General features: G+C 42.9%; 1 protein-coding gene and 1 long non-coding RNA gene across 2 annotated transcripts in view; one reads left to right on the top strand and one right to left on the bottom strand.

The window, feature by feature from the left end:
• Positions 1-1,772: 1,772 nt before the first annotated feature.
• Positions 1,773-17,487, bottom strand: LOC130125919 (uncharacterized). Its single transcript, XR_008811696.1, has 4 exons — positions 17,360-17,487; positions 14,175-14,261; positions 5,599-5,709; positions 1,773-2,515 (listed from the first exon to the last, which is right to left on the bottom strand). It is a non-coding gene; the product is annotated as an uncharacterized LOC130125919 (long non-coding RNA).
• dnmt3ab (DNA (cytosine-5-)-methyltransferase 3 alpha b) overlaps positions 5,694-18,143 on the top strand; it is a 61,074-nt gene continuing 48,624 nt past the window's right edge. The window contains exons 1-4 of the mRNA XM_056295268.1: positions 5,694-5,764; positions 7,334-7,421; positions 10,740-10,847; positions 17,443-17,770. Of these exons, the coding sequence (XP_056151243.1) occupies positions 7,344-7,421; positions 10,740-10,847; positions 17,443-17,770 (514 nt within the window). The 5' untranslated portion in view covers positions 5,694-5,764; positions 7,334-7,343. The remainder of the gene's footprint in view (positions 5,765-7,333; positions 7,422-10,739; positions 10,848-17,442; positions 17,771-18,143) is intronic.

The following is an 18,143-nucleotide window of genomic DNA, read 5'->3' on the forward strand; positions in this document are numbered from 1 at the left end:
TAAGTGAACGCATTTGAAGGCCATTTTAACTCTGTTGTCAATGCAGCACGGTGCCTCCTTGTAGATTACACTGGCTAGTTGGTAGCAACAGTATTTATTGTTAATTTATTGTTATTAAGTGTGAGAAAGCACCTCAGGATGTTTAAATAACCAGTATGAATTAAGCACTGAGTTTTAGTACAAAGTGGAATCCTATGTAGTAAGTGAGGACATAAGAATTCCAGTAAGTAGGAAATGCATTGATAGCTTTATTTAGTTTAGCAAAGGATTTTGGGAAATATGTATGTGCAATGAAGTTGGGTGCTCAGGGACTGTAGAAATATTATAGGTGGAATGTCACAGCTGTGTCCTTTTAACTGGCAGATGTTAACAGCTACTGGCTTCATTTTGGTAGATGTCAAAGGTTAATAATGATTCAAAGTGAAGGCTTTCATTCCAAAATACAATATATCCATTTGATAAAAAAACAAACAAACAAAACTTTGTTACTTGCAGTTCATGTTGCAAATCTTGAAAATTCATGTGAACCAACTGTCTAAATAAGCCACACTTTCATCAGCAAAGGTGTTAACACTGTCGAGAACATGGGCGATGTTTGGTAAGTTTTACTTTAATTAAAGTATTTGGTCAGAGAAGGTGTCACTTTTTCCAAACCGTGGATGTCTTGTCATGAAATGGAAACCTTCAGACACATAGAGGGAAATATTGGAAAGTGATCAGTGTACGGGAAACGAACGTGGGTTGTTTCAAGAAGTGATATTTGGTGGAGCATGTTGATTGATATAATTTATTTTTGTGTAAATGTTTTGGTGTATGCCTTGGATAAGGAAAGCTGTCCAACTATCAAGACAGTTGTGGACCTGATAGGAGATTTACTTGAATCAGAAGGAGATCGGGTCAAAGATACGTTAACGTTTCTGTCCTCTGGTTGAACGTCCTCTCCTGGATAGCCGTTTATCTTGAATTTGAATGAGAAATGTCTCTGTTTAAGTGGTGTAATGTGATGGAGCTCTAGAAATTAATTTTGGTACAATCTGGTCAATTTATGAAGGGGATAAACAAAACCCACTCAGCACCACCAACTGGTTAATGGAAAGTGACCTGTGCTCGGTAAACCGAGCCAGGGGATGTGGTAATGCTCGCACAAGATATGTACAGGAAGCCTATCCTATAAGCTAAGTATTAGGGTTAAAAACCTATTACACTGTGTCAAGTAGAGGCTCCTCTGGTGTCACTGTTTTTAAATGTGCTGTTTTCACTGGATTCTCCTTCATGTCATCATTGCCATTATTCTGCTTTGTTTTTTTTGGAATATAATCACTAATGATTTCTGTCAAAGCACAGATTCAAGCAGACGCCTCACTGTTAGTTAAAAGTAGTCATCTAAATAGGGATCAGTCGATAAAGAAGGCATAAAAACTAAACTGCATCTTTCTAAAGCATAATCGCTGTGACCAACACTGTCAGAGGGCTCAGTCTGCTGAACCTTGAAGGTCCAAAAATAATTGAGACGGTGGGGTCGAAATTTTCAAGAAGAGAATTATTGTCTTCCCCTTCATCCTGGCCACGCATTGGAATGCAATGTCAATCGAAACGTTTTGTTCTTTTAGTTTGTGCCTATTGATGTTCTGTAAAGTGCTGTAAAAAGTAGTCTCCGCAGATGAAATGATCTATCCGCCTTTATGTAGAAGTTTTAGTCTGTGACCTTGTAGAGATCTTTGTTTTGTTTTCTAATTTGTTGTGTTCGGGGGGGGGGGAGTGGTAAACTTATTTTCAGCCTTTACATTTGTGCCAAACCGTTTGCCGACTTTGTGCGTCATACAAATTATATATCAGAATATATCCGCATTAGTGCATTGTCGTTGCCCATGGTTTACTTACAGAACGCCTGCTGAACGGTCTCTGATCCTTGAACCTGAGACGCTAGCTTTCCACAATAACAGAGCTCAGATAGTTATAGACATTCCAGATCTACCAACAGATAACCACTGATGTCACTCCAGCCAGCGAGGAGGCAATACTGATTAACCTGTCAGACCAAACTCGGGGTACACATAGAAAAGGCCGCCAATCATGGAGACGTGCAAACATTGTGACCTTTTTATTGAGAGACGATGTGCAAGAAGACAACCTCATCAATACTCCCCCGATGTTATTTATCTATGTATGTGTTACGTACAGTTATGCTTCTGGTACACATTTGTTTTTTCATGTTCATTTTACAAAACATAGTTTTATGTCACACGGCCACTGTCTTTTGTAAATAAAGGAATAAATTGTGAGATATATTAAAAAAAAATTTAAATATTGCTTGCTTTGTTGTGTCAAATTTATTATGGGGGAGGGTGTCAGTTATGATGCTAATCCCAATCATCCAACAAACACCAAGGAAAAACGAGGAACCAGGGCCCTCATTCATAAAACCGTGTCTTTTACTTTATCCTGGGATCCTCTGCATAATCGCCTCACGGGCTCTTGATCCAAAAAAGGAGGCAGCCTCCTGCAGCAGTCATACCTTTGATGATGACAGGAAATAGTTTTAGCTATTGAGGTGTCACAGAGACCAGCCACTGGGTTTATGGTCATTTGTTGTTTATTTTCTATAGCAGATCATGGATATAAGTGGTGGCACAAACGTTTATATGGCACAGGCAATTCAAAGTGCTTCACATCATAAAAAGGCTATTTAAATAAGAAATACCGAATAATAAAAGGAAATGTTAAAGAAATGAAAAAATAAAAACGAAGGAATAAAATAGCCATAAGAGTTTCAACAGTAAAAGGCAAATCTGATGGCGGCAGAGCAGAGCGTTCCCATAATGCACGCTGAAATTCGGTCCACAAGTGCAACTAGTTAAACCAGGGAAACTCACTGGAACAGCATTTGTACAGTAGAATTAATTGCACCTTAACATCTTGCAGATTGTGGGTCTGCGTAACAGTGTTTTTACATAAAAACGTTTCTCAGAGTTAGGCCGCAAAAATCTTAACATCTTACTTCCTCCCTAAGTACCTTTTAAACAGTTTGAGATAAAAGAAAAACCCACAATTTTGGAAGCCAAGCCTTAGATGGTGCCTTTTCGTTGCTATACGAATGTGAAGTTAATACACAAACACTAAAAATGTACCATGCTGCAGACTATAAACAAAATAGTCTAAAAGAACGGCACATATGTGATCAATGACCTTTGTGACCTTTCACTTGTCTTACCTCCTGTGGGTGTTCAACATAGAGACAGGTCAGGAGAGAGAGAGAGAGAGTACAGTAATAGTAGACTCTCGACCGTCCCATAGTATGTTTTGTTACCCTATATCGGGTGGCTAACCATGTGCCATGGAGAGTCATGTGTATGCAGGTTTTTCTTCCAGCTGGACTCCACACTGGGTGATTTCACTGATTAGCAACCCTTCAACCAAAGAGGAAGAAAGTATCAGTGAAATCATCTGGCGTGGAGTCGGGTTGGAATGAAAACCTGCATACACATGGCTCTCCATGGCACATGGTTAGCCACCGCTGCCCTATATTAATCCCAATAGAAAATTTCGTCCTGCATCTGACCCATCCAAACTACTTAAGAGCAGTGGGACACCACAGCATGGCGCCCAAGGAACCGGATCCCACATTTTGAGGCCAGTGCCTTCTTCAAGGGCAATGGCGGGGGTGTCTGATACCTAACCTAACACTGAATGTCTTTGTATGGATCAGTGCTCTGGTCTTGACTGCAGCTTGTATCACCATCTTGCCGCTGTCCTCACGTGAACCACTCACCGCCAACGACTCCACAGAAGAAAAAGAGAAGGAGGAGCTGCACCAGTGTTTCCAGCTCAAGTGAACCACATCCTCCTGCTGCCTCCCCACTTCCCCACTTTCCCATCCCCTCGCTCCTAGAGAGCTCTATATTGGATCCACAGGGAGTTGGTCTGTTTGTAAGAAATACCCCCAGCCATCCCCACCATACAGATGACATTCCTGCCTATGGGCAAACCTGAAATGTCACCCTGTGTCTCCTTCTAGTGGGCACGCATGGAATAAATATAGGTTAATGTATTTAGATAGTGGCACACTTCACAGAATGGCTAAGATAAAAGCAATCTGAATTAATCTCTGCCCTGACTTGAGTACACTAAAATGAGATATCAGATAAGGGTTCGGCAACATCATCCAAGACCAAATTTATTCTATGAAAGTGAACCGCTGGGATGGAGTTCCATACAAGCAGCCAGGTTATGCTCCGACCTGCTGCTGATGGTAGAGGTTTTCCAGTACTGCTGCACAGATATGAGACTAATAAAAGTAGTTTCAGTAGTATTCTGGAAACTTCTGAAATAGTGTCCCCTAAGATAACTAAAATGACCATTGACCCACCAAATATACAATACCAATTTGCATGTTTTGGCTTTGGGCATTTGAAAGATATGACATATTTATCATATCTGATAAATGAAAATAAAGCAATCCTGTTTTGTCATGTGTGTACTGTGTCAGGTCTGATTGAAATGTGTTACGTCTCATACGTATTCAGGGATGAAGTGATGAAAAGGTGGGTAAACTAGGATCTTTAGTACAGTGATCATCATTAGGCAACCAACTATTGATATTTTAGGCAATATTTTCATAAAAGCATTGATTTATGTATTTCCCCTTTGAAATACACTGCTCTCTCTAAATGACACGTTTGATACTATTTATTTTGATGTGTACAGGTGAATTTATGTGATGAAGATTTATGTTAGCCCTAAATAAAGGTGCAAAAGCAATGTCTGCCATTAAAAATGCGGTAAAACTGTTTTATGTCTTTTAGTTCATATGTATTACTGCAGTACTGTTATGTCTGTGTTAGTTTATATGTACTACTGTAGTACTGTTATGTGTGTTAGTTCATTTGTAGGACTTTAGTACTGTTACGTTTCTGTTAGTTTTTTATGTACTACTGTAGTACTATAACGTCTTTATTAGTTCATATGTACTTCTGTAGTACTGTTATGTCTGTTAGGTTATATGTACTACTGCAGTACTGTTATGTGTGTTAGTTCATTTGTAGGACTTTAGTACTGTTACGTTTCTGTTAGTTTTTATGTACTACTGTAGTACTGTTATGTCTTTGTTAGTTCATATGTACTACTTTAGTACTATAACGTCTTTATTAGTTCATATGTACTTCTGTAGTACTGTTATGTCTTCGTTAGTTTTTATTTACTACCGTAGTACTGTTACGTCTCTATTAGCTATATGTACTAATGTAGAAGAGCATAATGTCAGATTTACTGTTTTGCGTCTCTCTTATTCCATATGTTGTACAGCGTAAAATCACATTTATATTCAGTTTTGTCCCCTGTAAGTTAACTCACTACTTCAATTCAGCGTAAAGTCTGACTCTCAGGGATATGTGTGTGGTTTTTTGTTTTGTTTTGTTTTTTTGCTTGTGTTATTGTGATACATGTACCAACTGTCTAAAAGTATATTCTTTCTGAGGAAACAGAGTATTTGTGTGTACTGTACACGCATGATACTAGTACAGTGCCTTGTTGACAGCATTATGTGTGCATGTATGTGTGTGTGTGTGTGTGTGTGTGTGTTTAACGGGCTTCCTTTAGGACCTGGTGGAGGCGGCGGCCGCCAGTCCGCAGGCCCCTGCAGTGAGAGCGGAGCATCTGGAGGAGTGCTGGCCGGCTGGGGAGGTGGAGGACGGGGAGAGAAGAGGAAGGAGGCTGCGGGAGCAAGCGAAACAGAAAAAAGGGTCAGGCCTGGGACTTGGCAAAACGGGTAACCGACACCGCGATTCATTCATTTACTCGGAAAAAAAGAGAAAAGCTAAACGCGCCGTTGAGGGAGGAAGATGTAACCCGCGCGAGCAGCGAAACGGGAAAGCCCACAGAGCGGAAGGCGATCGGTGGAAGGGGGAAATAGCGATGAGGGTTTTACGCTGCCTTTTGCAGATGCGGCGCTTCTTTCAAGACACTGCGATGTGCACTTGAACTTGACGGGCCGAATTTACAGCACACACAGAAAGAGAAAGAGAGAGGGGGAGAGAAAGTGAGCGAGAGAGAGGGGGGGGGGATTGTGGCTCACGAATACAACAACCTCATGAATATAACGGGGTTTTTTTTTATATCCTTCAAGCGGCCGTGGCCTGTAAAATGAGGTACAATCCTTAGGGTCTTATGCAGACTTCCCCTGCAAAAGGCGTCTGAAAACTTTGCCCTTTTTTTGCCTTCTTCTAACGCATCTAGACGAGTGAATAATTGATACCAGCCAGTCGATCGCAGCCGTCTAAATGAATCATCTGGCTGTCCGTAGCCCCGTGCATGAAAATGCCCATAGACAGTAGGAGACTACATACCTGTGCGTGTGGCCTTATTACAATCCAATCTCTTGTTTTTTTTATTGCAAAGATTACACGTTGTCGTTTTACTGCCTGGGATACATTTCCGGAACGGGGCCATTTGCATTATCTTGACACCAAATGAATCAGAAGCAGCTGTCAATAATTTTGGCAATAATCACTGAAGGTAATGACATCCACACTCGTGTCAAAAATAGACGCGTGTGTGTGCGCGCGCACTCGCGCGCGCGTGTGTATGTAATCCTCTTCTTGCAGTTTCCACATTCTGGCCGTCTGTATCTCTGCGCGTGGTTTTTCATCCGAAGCGCAAAACAGTTTACCTCCACTTTCATTGTGAACGTGAGGGATTGATAGTCGAAAATGGCTGAAATGACGAGAAAAAAAAAGCACCACCATCCAACAATCGGTTTGCTAATAACACGTCGGTAACAGCGCGGGTAGGTGGTGTGTCGACTACTGTACCTCCATAGAAATCCATGTGGCGTGAAAAGTGGCCTAGCCCCTATAGGCGATAGTGGCTATATAGGACTCTATAACACCCTACGAGAACCGTACCAGCGATGTAATGTAGTGCAAAAAGAAAAAGGAAAATCTGAAAGTTGTTGAGGATCTGAAAGCACATCTTGCTGACAGGAAACAACGGCCGCTCATCCTGGCGAATAACTGCAAAAGCCTGCCCGCCCGCCTATCGTTTGAACCTGCGCATTTGACATCTACATACACACGTGTGTAGCCCATTGCTGGGAGCAACACAGCAACCCGCTACGAAACCAAGCTAGCTGTAATGTGTAACTCATTACTGTGTTAGACGTTATCTTTTACAGCCAAAGTGTTAATAGGCTGTGTTTTATCTTCCAGGAAGGATCATCTGTCATTTCCTTTTTGTTTGGGGGTGGGTGGGGTGGGGGGTTGGGTTCCTTTGAGTTAACTTTCACCTTGGGTGTCCCTCATTCTCATTGACGCTGAGACAATTCCCATACCACCTTCAGGCTCTTGGCGATGCCGTCCAACACTGTTACCAACACCACCGCCGCTTTCAAAGGCTCAGACTATGGTGACTCACCTGGGAAGAGACTGGTAAGGAATGGATGTGTAAAATATTAATTTGTGCTTCTGTAATATGCTATCAGGCGGGGATGAGACCGCCGAGGGTAGAATCCTCTCAGGTGTGATGTATTTCATGCAAATGGCCGGGTTTGAGAAGGTAGACTTCATTCCACCACGCTTTGACTCAGGGACTGAGTCTTGAGTTGTTGATTAATTTGGATTAGACTCTCCATCACTGCTGCAAAGTGCTGCATTTCAAAAGGCAGTGCCCTCACCAGAGATTTAAAAAAAGGGGCTTATCCACTCCTGAAATTATATGGCAAATCCATAGAATGATGTAGTTTCAGTCTCTAGGTTGGGTAACTGTAATAATGATATTGTTTTGTGCTAATAGAGTAGCATCACCTGTCATTTGATGGATGTATGAGATGTGTGCATGTGTGTATTTGAGGGTGGGTGCCAGTGTTGTGTCTCAGTTTGGACCGTGGTATTGTCATACGGACATGACAGTGACAGGAGCGTGTTCTGTACATTCTGAACACTGACTCAGCAGACGTCTCTGTTGTTACGATACTTAAACTAATCCACCTTAGTGAATGGACCCAACCAACATGAACCTTTATTGAACCCTGCAATCCAAAGACCTTACCGCTGGGCTGACATCGATCCCCTCTGTCTATTTACCTAACTTTGACTCTCGTGTTCGATTTTTGCCTTTAAATGACGAGAATCCGCCGTTGTGTTGGATGCCTGCATCACCTGTCAGGTCACCCGTCAAAACGGGATGGCTGTGGGGTGTTTTCAAAGTCTTTTTCATCCTATTATACAACCCTCCTACAGGAACGACAGCATCCCCGCCAGCGTCAGCCGGCTCCTTCAAGGTGCAAACTGTGGAGGTGTTTTTCCTTTCTTTCTGTGATGCTCACCGTTGTTGAAATGGTGGCGGATGACGTGGGGCGTTGGCTGTTGTAGGTCGGCGCTGGAGCTGGAGTGGCTCTACGTCTGTTGTACTGGGGGAGATCTGTCCCTCTTCTTCTACCCTCCCATTACACAGCACTGCCCCTCGTCCTGTTGCCTGGCAACAGACATTGCCTTAAATAACCGGCTACCCAGACGGAAATAGTGCAGAGATATTGACAGCATTAGAGGGTTCACTCCAGGCAACAACAAATTTTATCCCTGGCTCTCTGTTGCTTTTTGGTAAGAAAAAAATGATAATAATACAGAGTGGTAACTGTGCGTGTGTGAATGGTGTAGTATTTTCATTCAGCGTGTTTGCGCTCCTGGATTTGGAATAGGATGAAGCGTGCTTGTAGTGTGTGCAATGTGTTCCTACGCAGATCGCCAGGCGCCGTTGAGTTGTGTCGTCCAAAGCAAGTGGCTCCCAAATGAGCCTTCCCACCAGGTTGCATTCAAGGCTTGCTTTTATCTATGCAAATTCTGCCTCCCTGACTGCAGGCAGGCCTAAAACGGACCCCCTAGAAACAGCATAGGATTAGGGATTGCAAAAAAAAGAAAAAGAAAGAAAAGAAAAAAAAGTGGGTGTTCTGTTATTCGTCACATTTTTATGGGAATGTGTAAATACAGTCGTGTAAAAGGTTGAGCAGATTTTCACCGTCTAATGAAGAAAAAAGGCCTACTGTTTGTTCTCTTACAACATGACCACTCGCAAAATATCTTACATATATGAATAAACAGATTATTATACATATGAAAGTATAGTAGTTAACCTTAGCCCGGGGTTGAGAAAACGAGAGCACGTTTCATCCTGGATTCTCTATGTTTTAGAAATAGTGAATGATGGACATTATGTTCTGCCCCCGGCCCTCCACCCCTCCGCCCCTCCCGCCCCCACCCAAAAGAACAGATAGCATTTTGTGATAGAGCTCCTAAATTTAACCCTTCTACCCAGCAGCCACAGCGTCGATTACTCCATTCCCAACTGTTCATTAACACAGACCAGATTGTTATCCTTGGACGCTGATGTTTGTCAGATTTGATCCATTTCCCAGCCAACACTCTCAGGTCATAAGATTAGCCCGACCTTTGAAATTCTTGCCTATTTTTACTGACATCTTCTACCTTTCAAACAACTGCAACAAGCACAGCGCTTTGAAATCTGCGCTTTCAAGAACCAACTTGTTGCTCGGCTCTGCATGTACGACGGGCTATTAATCAAATGGTAGTGCAGTACTTGTATCATTTTTAACTTTTTTTGGTTTTCATCACGCTTGGATTTACTGCGACGGCTTGGGTTTGACCCGTGGGATGATAAAATGTGACCAAAGTGTGGACATTTGCAGCATCTGGGCACATTTCAGTGTACCGTTTCCCAAATAAAAACTAATAAAAACACTATATAGACCAGATTGGATTAAACTGCATCCATCTGGCGCGCTAAGTTGTGTAAAACAAACGTGTTGATCCATGTCTGATTCAGTAACATACAAATACAGAATCATGACCTCTTGGTAGCCTGCCAGTCCTACACCGCCAAGCACAAAAAGCTCTAAACAAATAACAATACTTTGCAAACAGGTCAGTAGACAGACTCATTTTCAGAGCGCCAGGCTGTGTCGAGAGCCTATTTATCTCTGATGGACTCTAACATCCCATACTTGAGGAATTTAATAAGGACCCAGCCCCCCTCCTCCTCCCCTCCTCCTCCCCTCCCCCTGCCTGCTGTCAGGAATGGCCTTGCAATCTCATTTGCATTCAGACATGGTGCTGGTGGTCCTATTCAGTCAATATCGGAGCCCAAAGCGTCTACATTAGTATCATCTTTTCTCCCATCAACCCCGGGGGCGCCTGGTCGTGCTGGACTCGGGCCTTTGTTCGTTGGGGACGGTTTTACTAATCAAAGGGAAAATTGTGGCGGGGGGAAGATGGGGTGCCGGTCCACGTCTTTGTGACGGTGTCAAGAGGGGACCGTCTGTGTCAGGTCAGCTCTGTGTCCGGCGCTGCTTTCACTTCAAAGGGACTTGTCATTCAGTTTCTATCTGTCTTATTATCCACGCAGCCAAACGACGCTCAATGACCCGTCGCAGTTTCCCCGGCTGTTCAAGCACTCTCATACGGCCGTTATTATTGTTTTTTGTTTTTTTGGAATGTGCATGTGTGCGAGAAAGAGAGACTCAAGAGAGTCACAGTCAGCACATCTTTGTTTGGATAAAAACCACCACTATGTCTGTATAATCCTATACCATAAAACCACACATGCAATTCCCATAGATCACTGTGCTCTGTGCACACTCATGCGTTACTACTGTACATCAATATCTCAGCCATCGCTGGGTGCCACATTGCACTTCAAAGTCTAACACAGCCTTTTGTCTTTTCGGTCCATAGAGTGAGAGCACAATGCTGGACAAGGACTTGAGGACAGAGGAGAAGCCAGCCAAAAATATTGCCTCTTGTAAAGCTGGAAGGCCGGGGAGAAAGCGCAAGCAGTTTCCAGTGAGTACTGACATTACACAGTGGAAATTCTACCATCACATCCTGTGCATTGTGTACATTTCCCAGTTGCTCCATATTGAAAGTGACGAGGGTTCAGAAAATGAATACAGCATTCATTCATTTTTCAAGTCACTCCATGCCTCACTTTGTTCTCCGCTTTACAGAAAAACACGTCTCGCTTTCATCTTTGGCTTGCACAAATACTCTTCATAAATCTGTTTATGATGCCCTCTCCGTCTGGATAAGTAACTCTGATTTAATAATGACTCTTGGGCTCATATGTACATTTTGCTCTTTTACTTCCCTTAAGATTAGCGTTTGCGTAAGCTGCTGCTTTTAATTGTGCTAATTAATTACCAAACTGTGATTCAACAGACTAAATAAAAAAATTAAATTACTTGAGGATGAGTATGTATATATATATATATGGGAGGTACAAATTGCAGGGCTTATGTCCGATTGTTTTCGAAGCCACTTAATGGTACCTGACAGTAGATACAGATGAGCACCTCAGTGATTGTTTTCGCAGCTGTTAAACCTGGGGGAAGGGGTTGGGCACAAGTACCAGATGCTGCAATCAGATACTGTAGGTGTTTAATTTTGTTCTTTCCACAAGCTATTCAGTTGCCTCAAAGAACATATTCACCCAGTTGACTTGTACACATTTACATTTGTTCCAAAAGGATTTCAACATGAGTATGAGATTTTCCTGAACTAATTGCAGTCATTTGCAGGTAAATACAGCAGCTGCTCATGCGAATGAGTGATATGCCTGGATTTGCAGCACACTATTGTCATTATAAATATTGACACTAGAAATTTAGTTCATGTTAAAGCCTGTTTAGACTAGCTTGTTTTCTATTTAGCATTAGGAATGTTTAACCAACAGTAGCGAGGTAAGAGGGCAGAGGAACTAGCCACACAAACCTGCCACGGCAGGACTGGTTTGTTCTGCTTTAGCATAATCAAGGCTCAGCGTTTTTGGTTTTTACCGATTTTCACCGAAAAATACCCAGATTTTTTAAACTGATTTTCACCCGGATTTTATGTTTCCACGGATCCAAAAGTTGTTCCTGTTCGTGTGAGGTTATGTAACAGTGTCCTCTTGTGGCGAAATTCGGTATGCTGGATGGCTTTGAAAAATAAAAACCGAAAACGCTGAGCCTTGAGCATAATTTACACCACTGGCTTAAAGCTGCAGTAGACAATATGAACATTCCAGTGCAAAACCTTCCGCCTATCTTTCTGCTGCCTCGCATCACTCCACTAAGCCCCTCCCACCACACGAGCACAGGCACATGTGTACAATCAGGGAATGTCAAAGCGAGACTCTTGAAACTTGTGTTGTAGTTGATAATATATCCATGGAAAAAAAAAATTTTCAGCAAATCTCTTAGTTAGACTAATATTGGTCATGTGAAGCATCCATTTCAAGTTGATCTTGTTAATTTAAAAAAAATAAAACACTTGTGTGGGGGGCTGGTAGAGAAGGGAGAACTAGTCGACATGGGTCGTGTCTAGATGGTAACCCTAACCCTAGATTAGCGAAACTTTCGCGGTATTTTTTAATTTAACCTTAGCCCAACGGCGTCCCTGAGGGGGGGGCATGGCTACCATGCTAAAATTACTGGCCACCCCACTGCCTCCCATCTGACAGTCATTCTCATCTCTTTGCAACAGAAAGCCCTTAAAAATCTGATATACATTTAAAGCGGAACAATTGAGGTTCTGGCCATGACTTTACAGGACACTTTTACAAGCACATACAACTTCCTTGTTTTTTGGCCGGGAGGCCCATAGATATAAATAGATACTGCATTCGCGATTTGATGTGCGTCTGCTTAGTCACCATATTGAGGTGATCAAGATCTGCTAGTTAACAAATACAATGTGTATTGAGAAATGCAGACTTCATGACAACTCACTTAATTCTGAACCAATTTTCATAAAATTTGGTTCGTTATGAACATGGGAAATTGAACATTTTACTGGTTACTTTTGGAATTAAATTCAGTTTCTATTGTATTGCGGTATTGTATTATTACATTATAGTATTGTATTATTATAGATAACATAATATAAATAATATGAAATGTAATATAAAATATGGTGCGCTGAACATAAATGAAACCTTTATCGGCTAATTATGTTTATGTTTAAGCAACCCACACCCTTGCTTTATTGGTGATAATGCATTCAGTCTGGAATTTGATAGGCTAATTAATGATTCCTTGGCTAATCTCATGTGAATATCATAATCTGATATTCACATGAGATCAGCCAAGGAATTAAAACAGCATGCAATTTATTATATACAATAGTATAGTGTCTTTACCTTTGTATTAACTTGCATACCCTGAAATTCCTCTATGCAGTATAGCTTTTTTAGTGTGCCACCCTAAGATTCTCACTGGCCCCATCTGGCCCTCCACCAAATATTTTCTGCAGGTGCCACCGCCTTAACCTAAACTCAACCTCACCCTAACCCTAACCTTAACCTAACACTTACCTTGTGCATGTGCGAGAGTGTGCAAGAGTTTCGCAAATCTGGGGTTACCATCTAGACACGAGCGTCCACAAGCGACCGGCGGGGCAGGGCGGATGCGAATTGATCGCATACACGCGCGTCTGTATTTGTAGAACAGCCAATAGGAATGCCCTCTCTCTGAAATGACCCGTGATTGGCTAAAGCCTCCTGTCTCAGGCTAGATTTTCTAAAACCTGAATGCAGAGCCAAGAGGAGATGCAGTAGTCTAGTTTTCTCTCAGACCACTTGAATTACAATATGCTGAAACGTTATGGAATTTTTGCCCAATGACGCAAAAAAAGAAGAAAAAAAGACTGCCTACCCCAGCTTTAAGGATTTCATTAATTCATGTGTATTTACTGAAATATTTTTATTCCTACTTCATTTTCATGATATCAAAGTCCACACTGCATGTTACTATGCTTTTGTCATGATGAATGGTGTCCCTATCCATGTTTACACATTAACCAGTCAGTTCTAATATTGACAACTACCAGTCGTATTGAAGTATGTCTGAGAACACTGCATGATATTCATGTTCAATATTTTTTATCGCTAGCCAGGTAGGTTTGTACAGCTGGGAGGGATGTAGGGTAGGGAGTCAGCATATAGTGGTGACATTCTTAAGTAGAAAAACCAAGAATCTAAGAAATTCGTCCCGGCTCAAAGACAGGACAAAAAAGGTTAAAATCACAGCAAACATTGAAAAGTGGCAGCTTCCAATCAGTGTAAACTATACGCATGTCGGGTGTTGCATGAGTGAGAAATGTGCATTTGGGAAGGAAACTCAAAAACCAAACCTGAACAGAGGTCGGCTATCCATGGCCAAAAACCCAGAGGCCTCGTGGGCTTTATAGTCCTGCCCCCAAGTGTCTGCTACGGGTAAGCTGTAACATAGAATTAGGGCAAAGTGAAACAGGGCCCGCATTAGGCAGACAGGACCATGACAATATGTAGAGAAGTGTCTAAGTTGGCAAGTGAAGAAATAAGGGTAAATATATTGTAAAACCCCCCTATCAAAACAGTCCGTATACACTAGCGTATGCTGAATGTTTCGATAGTGGGTGTTTTCAGTATATCTTGATTCTCTGTGGCTAGAGTATAGATTTTTTTTTATCCTTTAAGTATAGCTAGTTTAAAATAGGGATTTAGCTGAAGAAAAACCCACTTCAACTTATATGGTGGGTTGTCCAATCATTTTTAGATGATGTGAATCTATTTGACACAAACTCAAGGTTATAACATTGGTGCAGGAAGTTTCAGACTCATGTGCAAATGAAAATAGGATACTTTCATCCATCCATCTATCCATCCATTATCCAAACTGCTTATCCTACTCAGGGTCACGGGGATGCTGGAGCCTATCCCAGCAGTCATTGGGCGGCAGATGGGGAGAAACCCTGGACAGGCCACGAGTCCATCACAAGGCCCACTTACACACACACACACACACACACACACACACACACACACACACACACACACACACACACACACACACACCTAGGGAAAATTTAGTATGGCCGATTCACCTGACCTACATGTCTTCGGACTGTGGGAGGAAACCGGAGGACTCGGAGGAAACCCACACGGACAGGGGAAGAACATGCAAACTCCACACAGAGGACGACCCGGGATGACCCCCAAGGTTGAACTACCCCGGGGGGCTATAACCCAGGACCTTCTTGCTTATATATGAAGAATATGATTAGGAGGATTGGCGGCACGGTGGCGCAGTGGTTAGCACGGTCGTCTCACAGCAAGAAGGATACTTTCAATAAATCCAAATATCAGTTCAGACTACTTAAATGAATATAAAGTGTTTGTCAGTTCAGCTTTGTCTCCTGATGGTTATCAGTGGCTAAAGTTCATAGTTTAACCCCTCCACGTTATTAACCACTATGTCAGTGTTTCTAGCAGCTGTAATATAGATGCACTAAAGTGGTCTGAGTTAGTCAGCATTCACCCCTGACCTCTCTGAGCCTGTCTGTGGTGCCTGATTGACCAACACTTTTCTTTGCCCTCTGGCCGGGACCATTTGTAGTTCACTGGCTCACTAAGTCTGCTGAATAATTACTTCAGAAACAGTGGCTATGCATGTACATGTGTTTTGTGTGGGAGTGTAGGCCTGTGTCTTTTTTGGGGAAGTTTTGTGACTGGTTTGACTATGGATTTGTGTGTGTGTGTGTGTGCGCACGTGTTTGCCTTTTGTGTCACCGAGCGTTTGCATGTGCTTTTGTGAGTGTACGATATACTTGTGTGCATGCCCGTGTGTGTGCGCTTAAGCAAACACTACAGCTCATTCTCAAGTTATGAATTAAGTCAGAATATTAATAACATCTTGGCAATGAGCCTGTCATTTCCATTCATCACATCAAGAAAATTTGCCAGAGCAGCACTCTCTTTGTATGAATGGAATTGTTGAACAGTTACAGCTAATTTGTTTTCAGTTACAGCAACCACTGAGTAATTTAGAGCTTCCCGGGTAGTGAGGAAATCCTGGAAATCAGCAATATCTGGTTTGACTTAGTCATGTTTTATGATACAAGTTTATTTTTGGTCTGATTTATCAGTCTTTCATTTTAAGCTGCAAGTGGTTCCGTCCCCCATAATTTACTTGATATTTCATTTGCAAGAGTGATCTTCAGTGCCACTAAGAGCCATGTGTATGCAGGTCAGGGAGGATATAGTGGTGAAATCAGCTTACGTAGTGTTTTGATGGAATGAAAACCCATGTATACAGCACATGGCTCTCTGGCATTCGGTTGGAGGCCACTGATATGGACGGACATCTCGTCAAGCACATTTTGAGGTTCTCTAGGTCACCGTAAGGCCTTCTCCACATCACAAGTGTTCCCAGTCACACAGCAAGGCAGATATTTCACTTGCCCGTGTAGTCTGTAGCGCAGGTACTGCGTATGCTCGGCATCCTCCATTCGAAGACAGATGTCTCATCAGACATCACTGTCATCTGCCTGGTTTTGGCCTAGACGTAAATGGACTACCTGTCCGCAGGAAATGAAGGCTTCGGCACTATTGACAGCATGATCTCGGAAGGCATGCTCCACTTTTCCCTCCCAGTGACCTAGTAATGGGATTGTCTGAGAAAGTGTTTTTAATGGCTATTTTTAGGCAGAATCAGAGACCCCCCCCCCCACCACCACCACCACCTTCTCGAATTTTCTCCCCTTCTTGAGTTGAAAGTGATATTTTCTGGGCCACCCAAACGTGATGGTCAGTTTTTATTTATTTCAGGTCAAAGGAGATGTGTTGGATCAATCTTTTGTCCGCCTAACTTTGCAGGTTTCGAGTTGTACTGTAACCCCCTCTCTGCGTTGACCAGAGTCAATACTCTATGTAGAATGAAATAGTTTAGCTGGGCGTTCCAAACAAAACAGACAGCATTCTTCTCATATTTCTCCGCTGCTGCAATAAAGAAACTACACAAGTACAGGAAGCTCGGTAGTGTTCTTGCTGAACTCCGAGCGTAATCCCTCCCTTGCTTCCAAGTTAATTGATGTGCAAGCGGAGTTATTGGCACGGCTTTGAAGTTTACAACTCCAGTGAAGCGGGATGGGAAATGCCTCGATTCAACGGCTAATAAGTGTCAAAGTTGAGTCACGCTTTTGATTCCATCCAGATACAGCTGAGGAGATTTAGGGGATAAAAAAACAAAAAACGTTCGGTATCAAATGAATGAATACATTCATTCACAGTTTTCTTTGAAGCAGCCATTTACCCCACACCACACTTGTTAGTGGTGAACTCCCAAACCCTTACCCACAATCACAATCTATACCCACAATCACAATCTACACCCTTTTATTAGTCACTTTGATAACATTTTTCTACAAGTTCACTTGATGATTTTATTTGTCTGTCTGGAAAGGTGTTGTGCAGAAAGCTGTAGTATGCCTGTTCGCGTGTCACAGCTGCCGGCATGCAGAACGTTGCCGTCTGTCTCCATAATGAAACAGAAACTTACCGTTACAGGATTTAACAAAATGTAAACCTGACAGGCAGCCAACGTATAAACATATTCAACCTCCGCTTCCCCCTGCCTTGTAGGTCGAGAGCGGTGCTGGCGTGGGCAACAGCTATGCTGGCGTGGGCAGGCCGTCCATGACGCAGGTCCGCAACGGAGATGTGGGCGGGTACGCAGGCAGGACATCCGATGCCTGCTTCCCCAAACAGGAGAGGAGGGAGGTGGAGAATGGGATCCCCACTAGAGACGCTTCCCGCCGGACAGAGGACAGCCCCCAGGGTCCGAGCCCCTCCCGCGAGAACGGGTTCCTTTCCAGCCGGGAATCGCAGGACTCCGAGAAAGACAAGGACGACGGCCTGACGACCTCGCGGAAGAAACGGGGAAGGCGGAAACTGGAGCGCCCGACGAAATGTGAGTCCTCCCCGCCACCCCGCTTGCTCGTTCTGATTTGTGTTTCCTCTAATCTGTACTGTGATATTCGGAAAGGGGAGGGGGCCACTAACCAACACGAGACCATAAACGGTAAACTGTAAATGACTGTAAGCTTGGTGTTCCTGATTAACTCAATGAGAAGAGTGTGGCACTAACAATGCCAGGGCTTGTTACGCTGGGGGCCCACCGATGCCAATGTCGGATGCATTCGCGGTGTGTCATGGTAAAAGTGTCCACCGAACAGAGCAAGTTATGTTGTTGACACAATGACAGCAATTAAAAACTGATGTTTGTCCTTGTGCCACTGAATCGAGTATAGTCACAATATCCAGTAGTACGATACATTAGCATA

This window comes from Lampris incognitus, chromosome 16, assembly GCF_029633865.1.
Source record: "Lampris incognitus isolate fLamInc1 chromosome 16, fLamInc1.hap2, whole genome shotgun sequence".
NCBI lineage: Eukaryota > Metazoa > Chordata > Actinopteri > Lampriformes > Lampridae > Lampris > Lampris incognitus.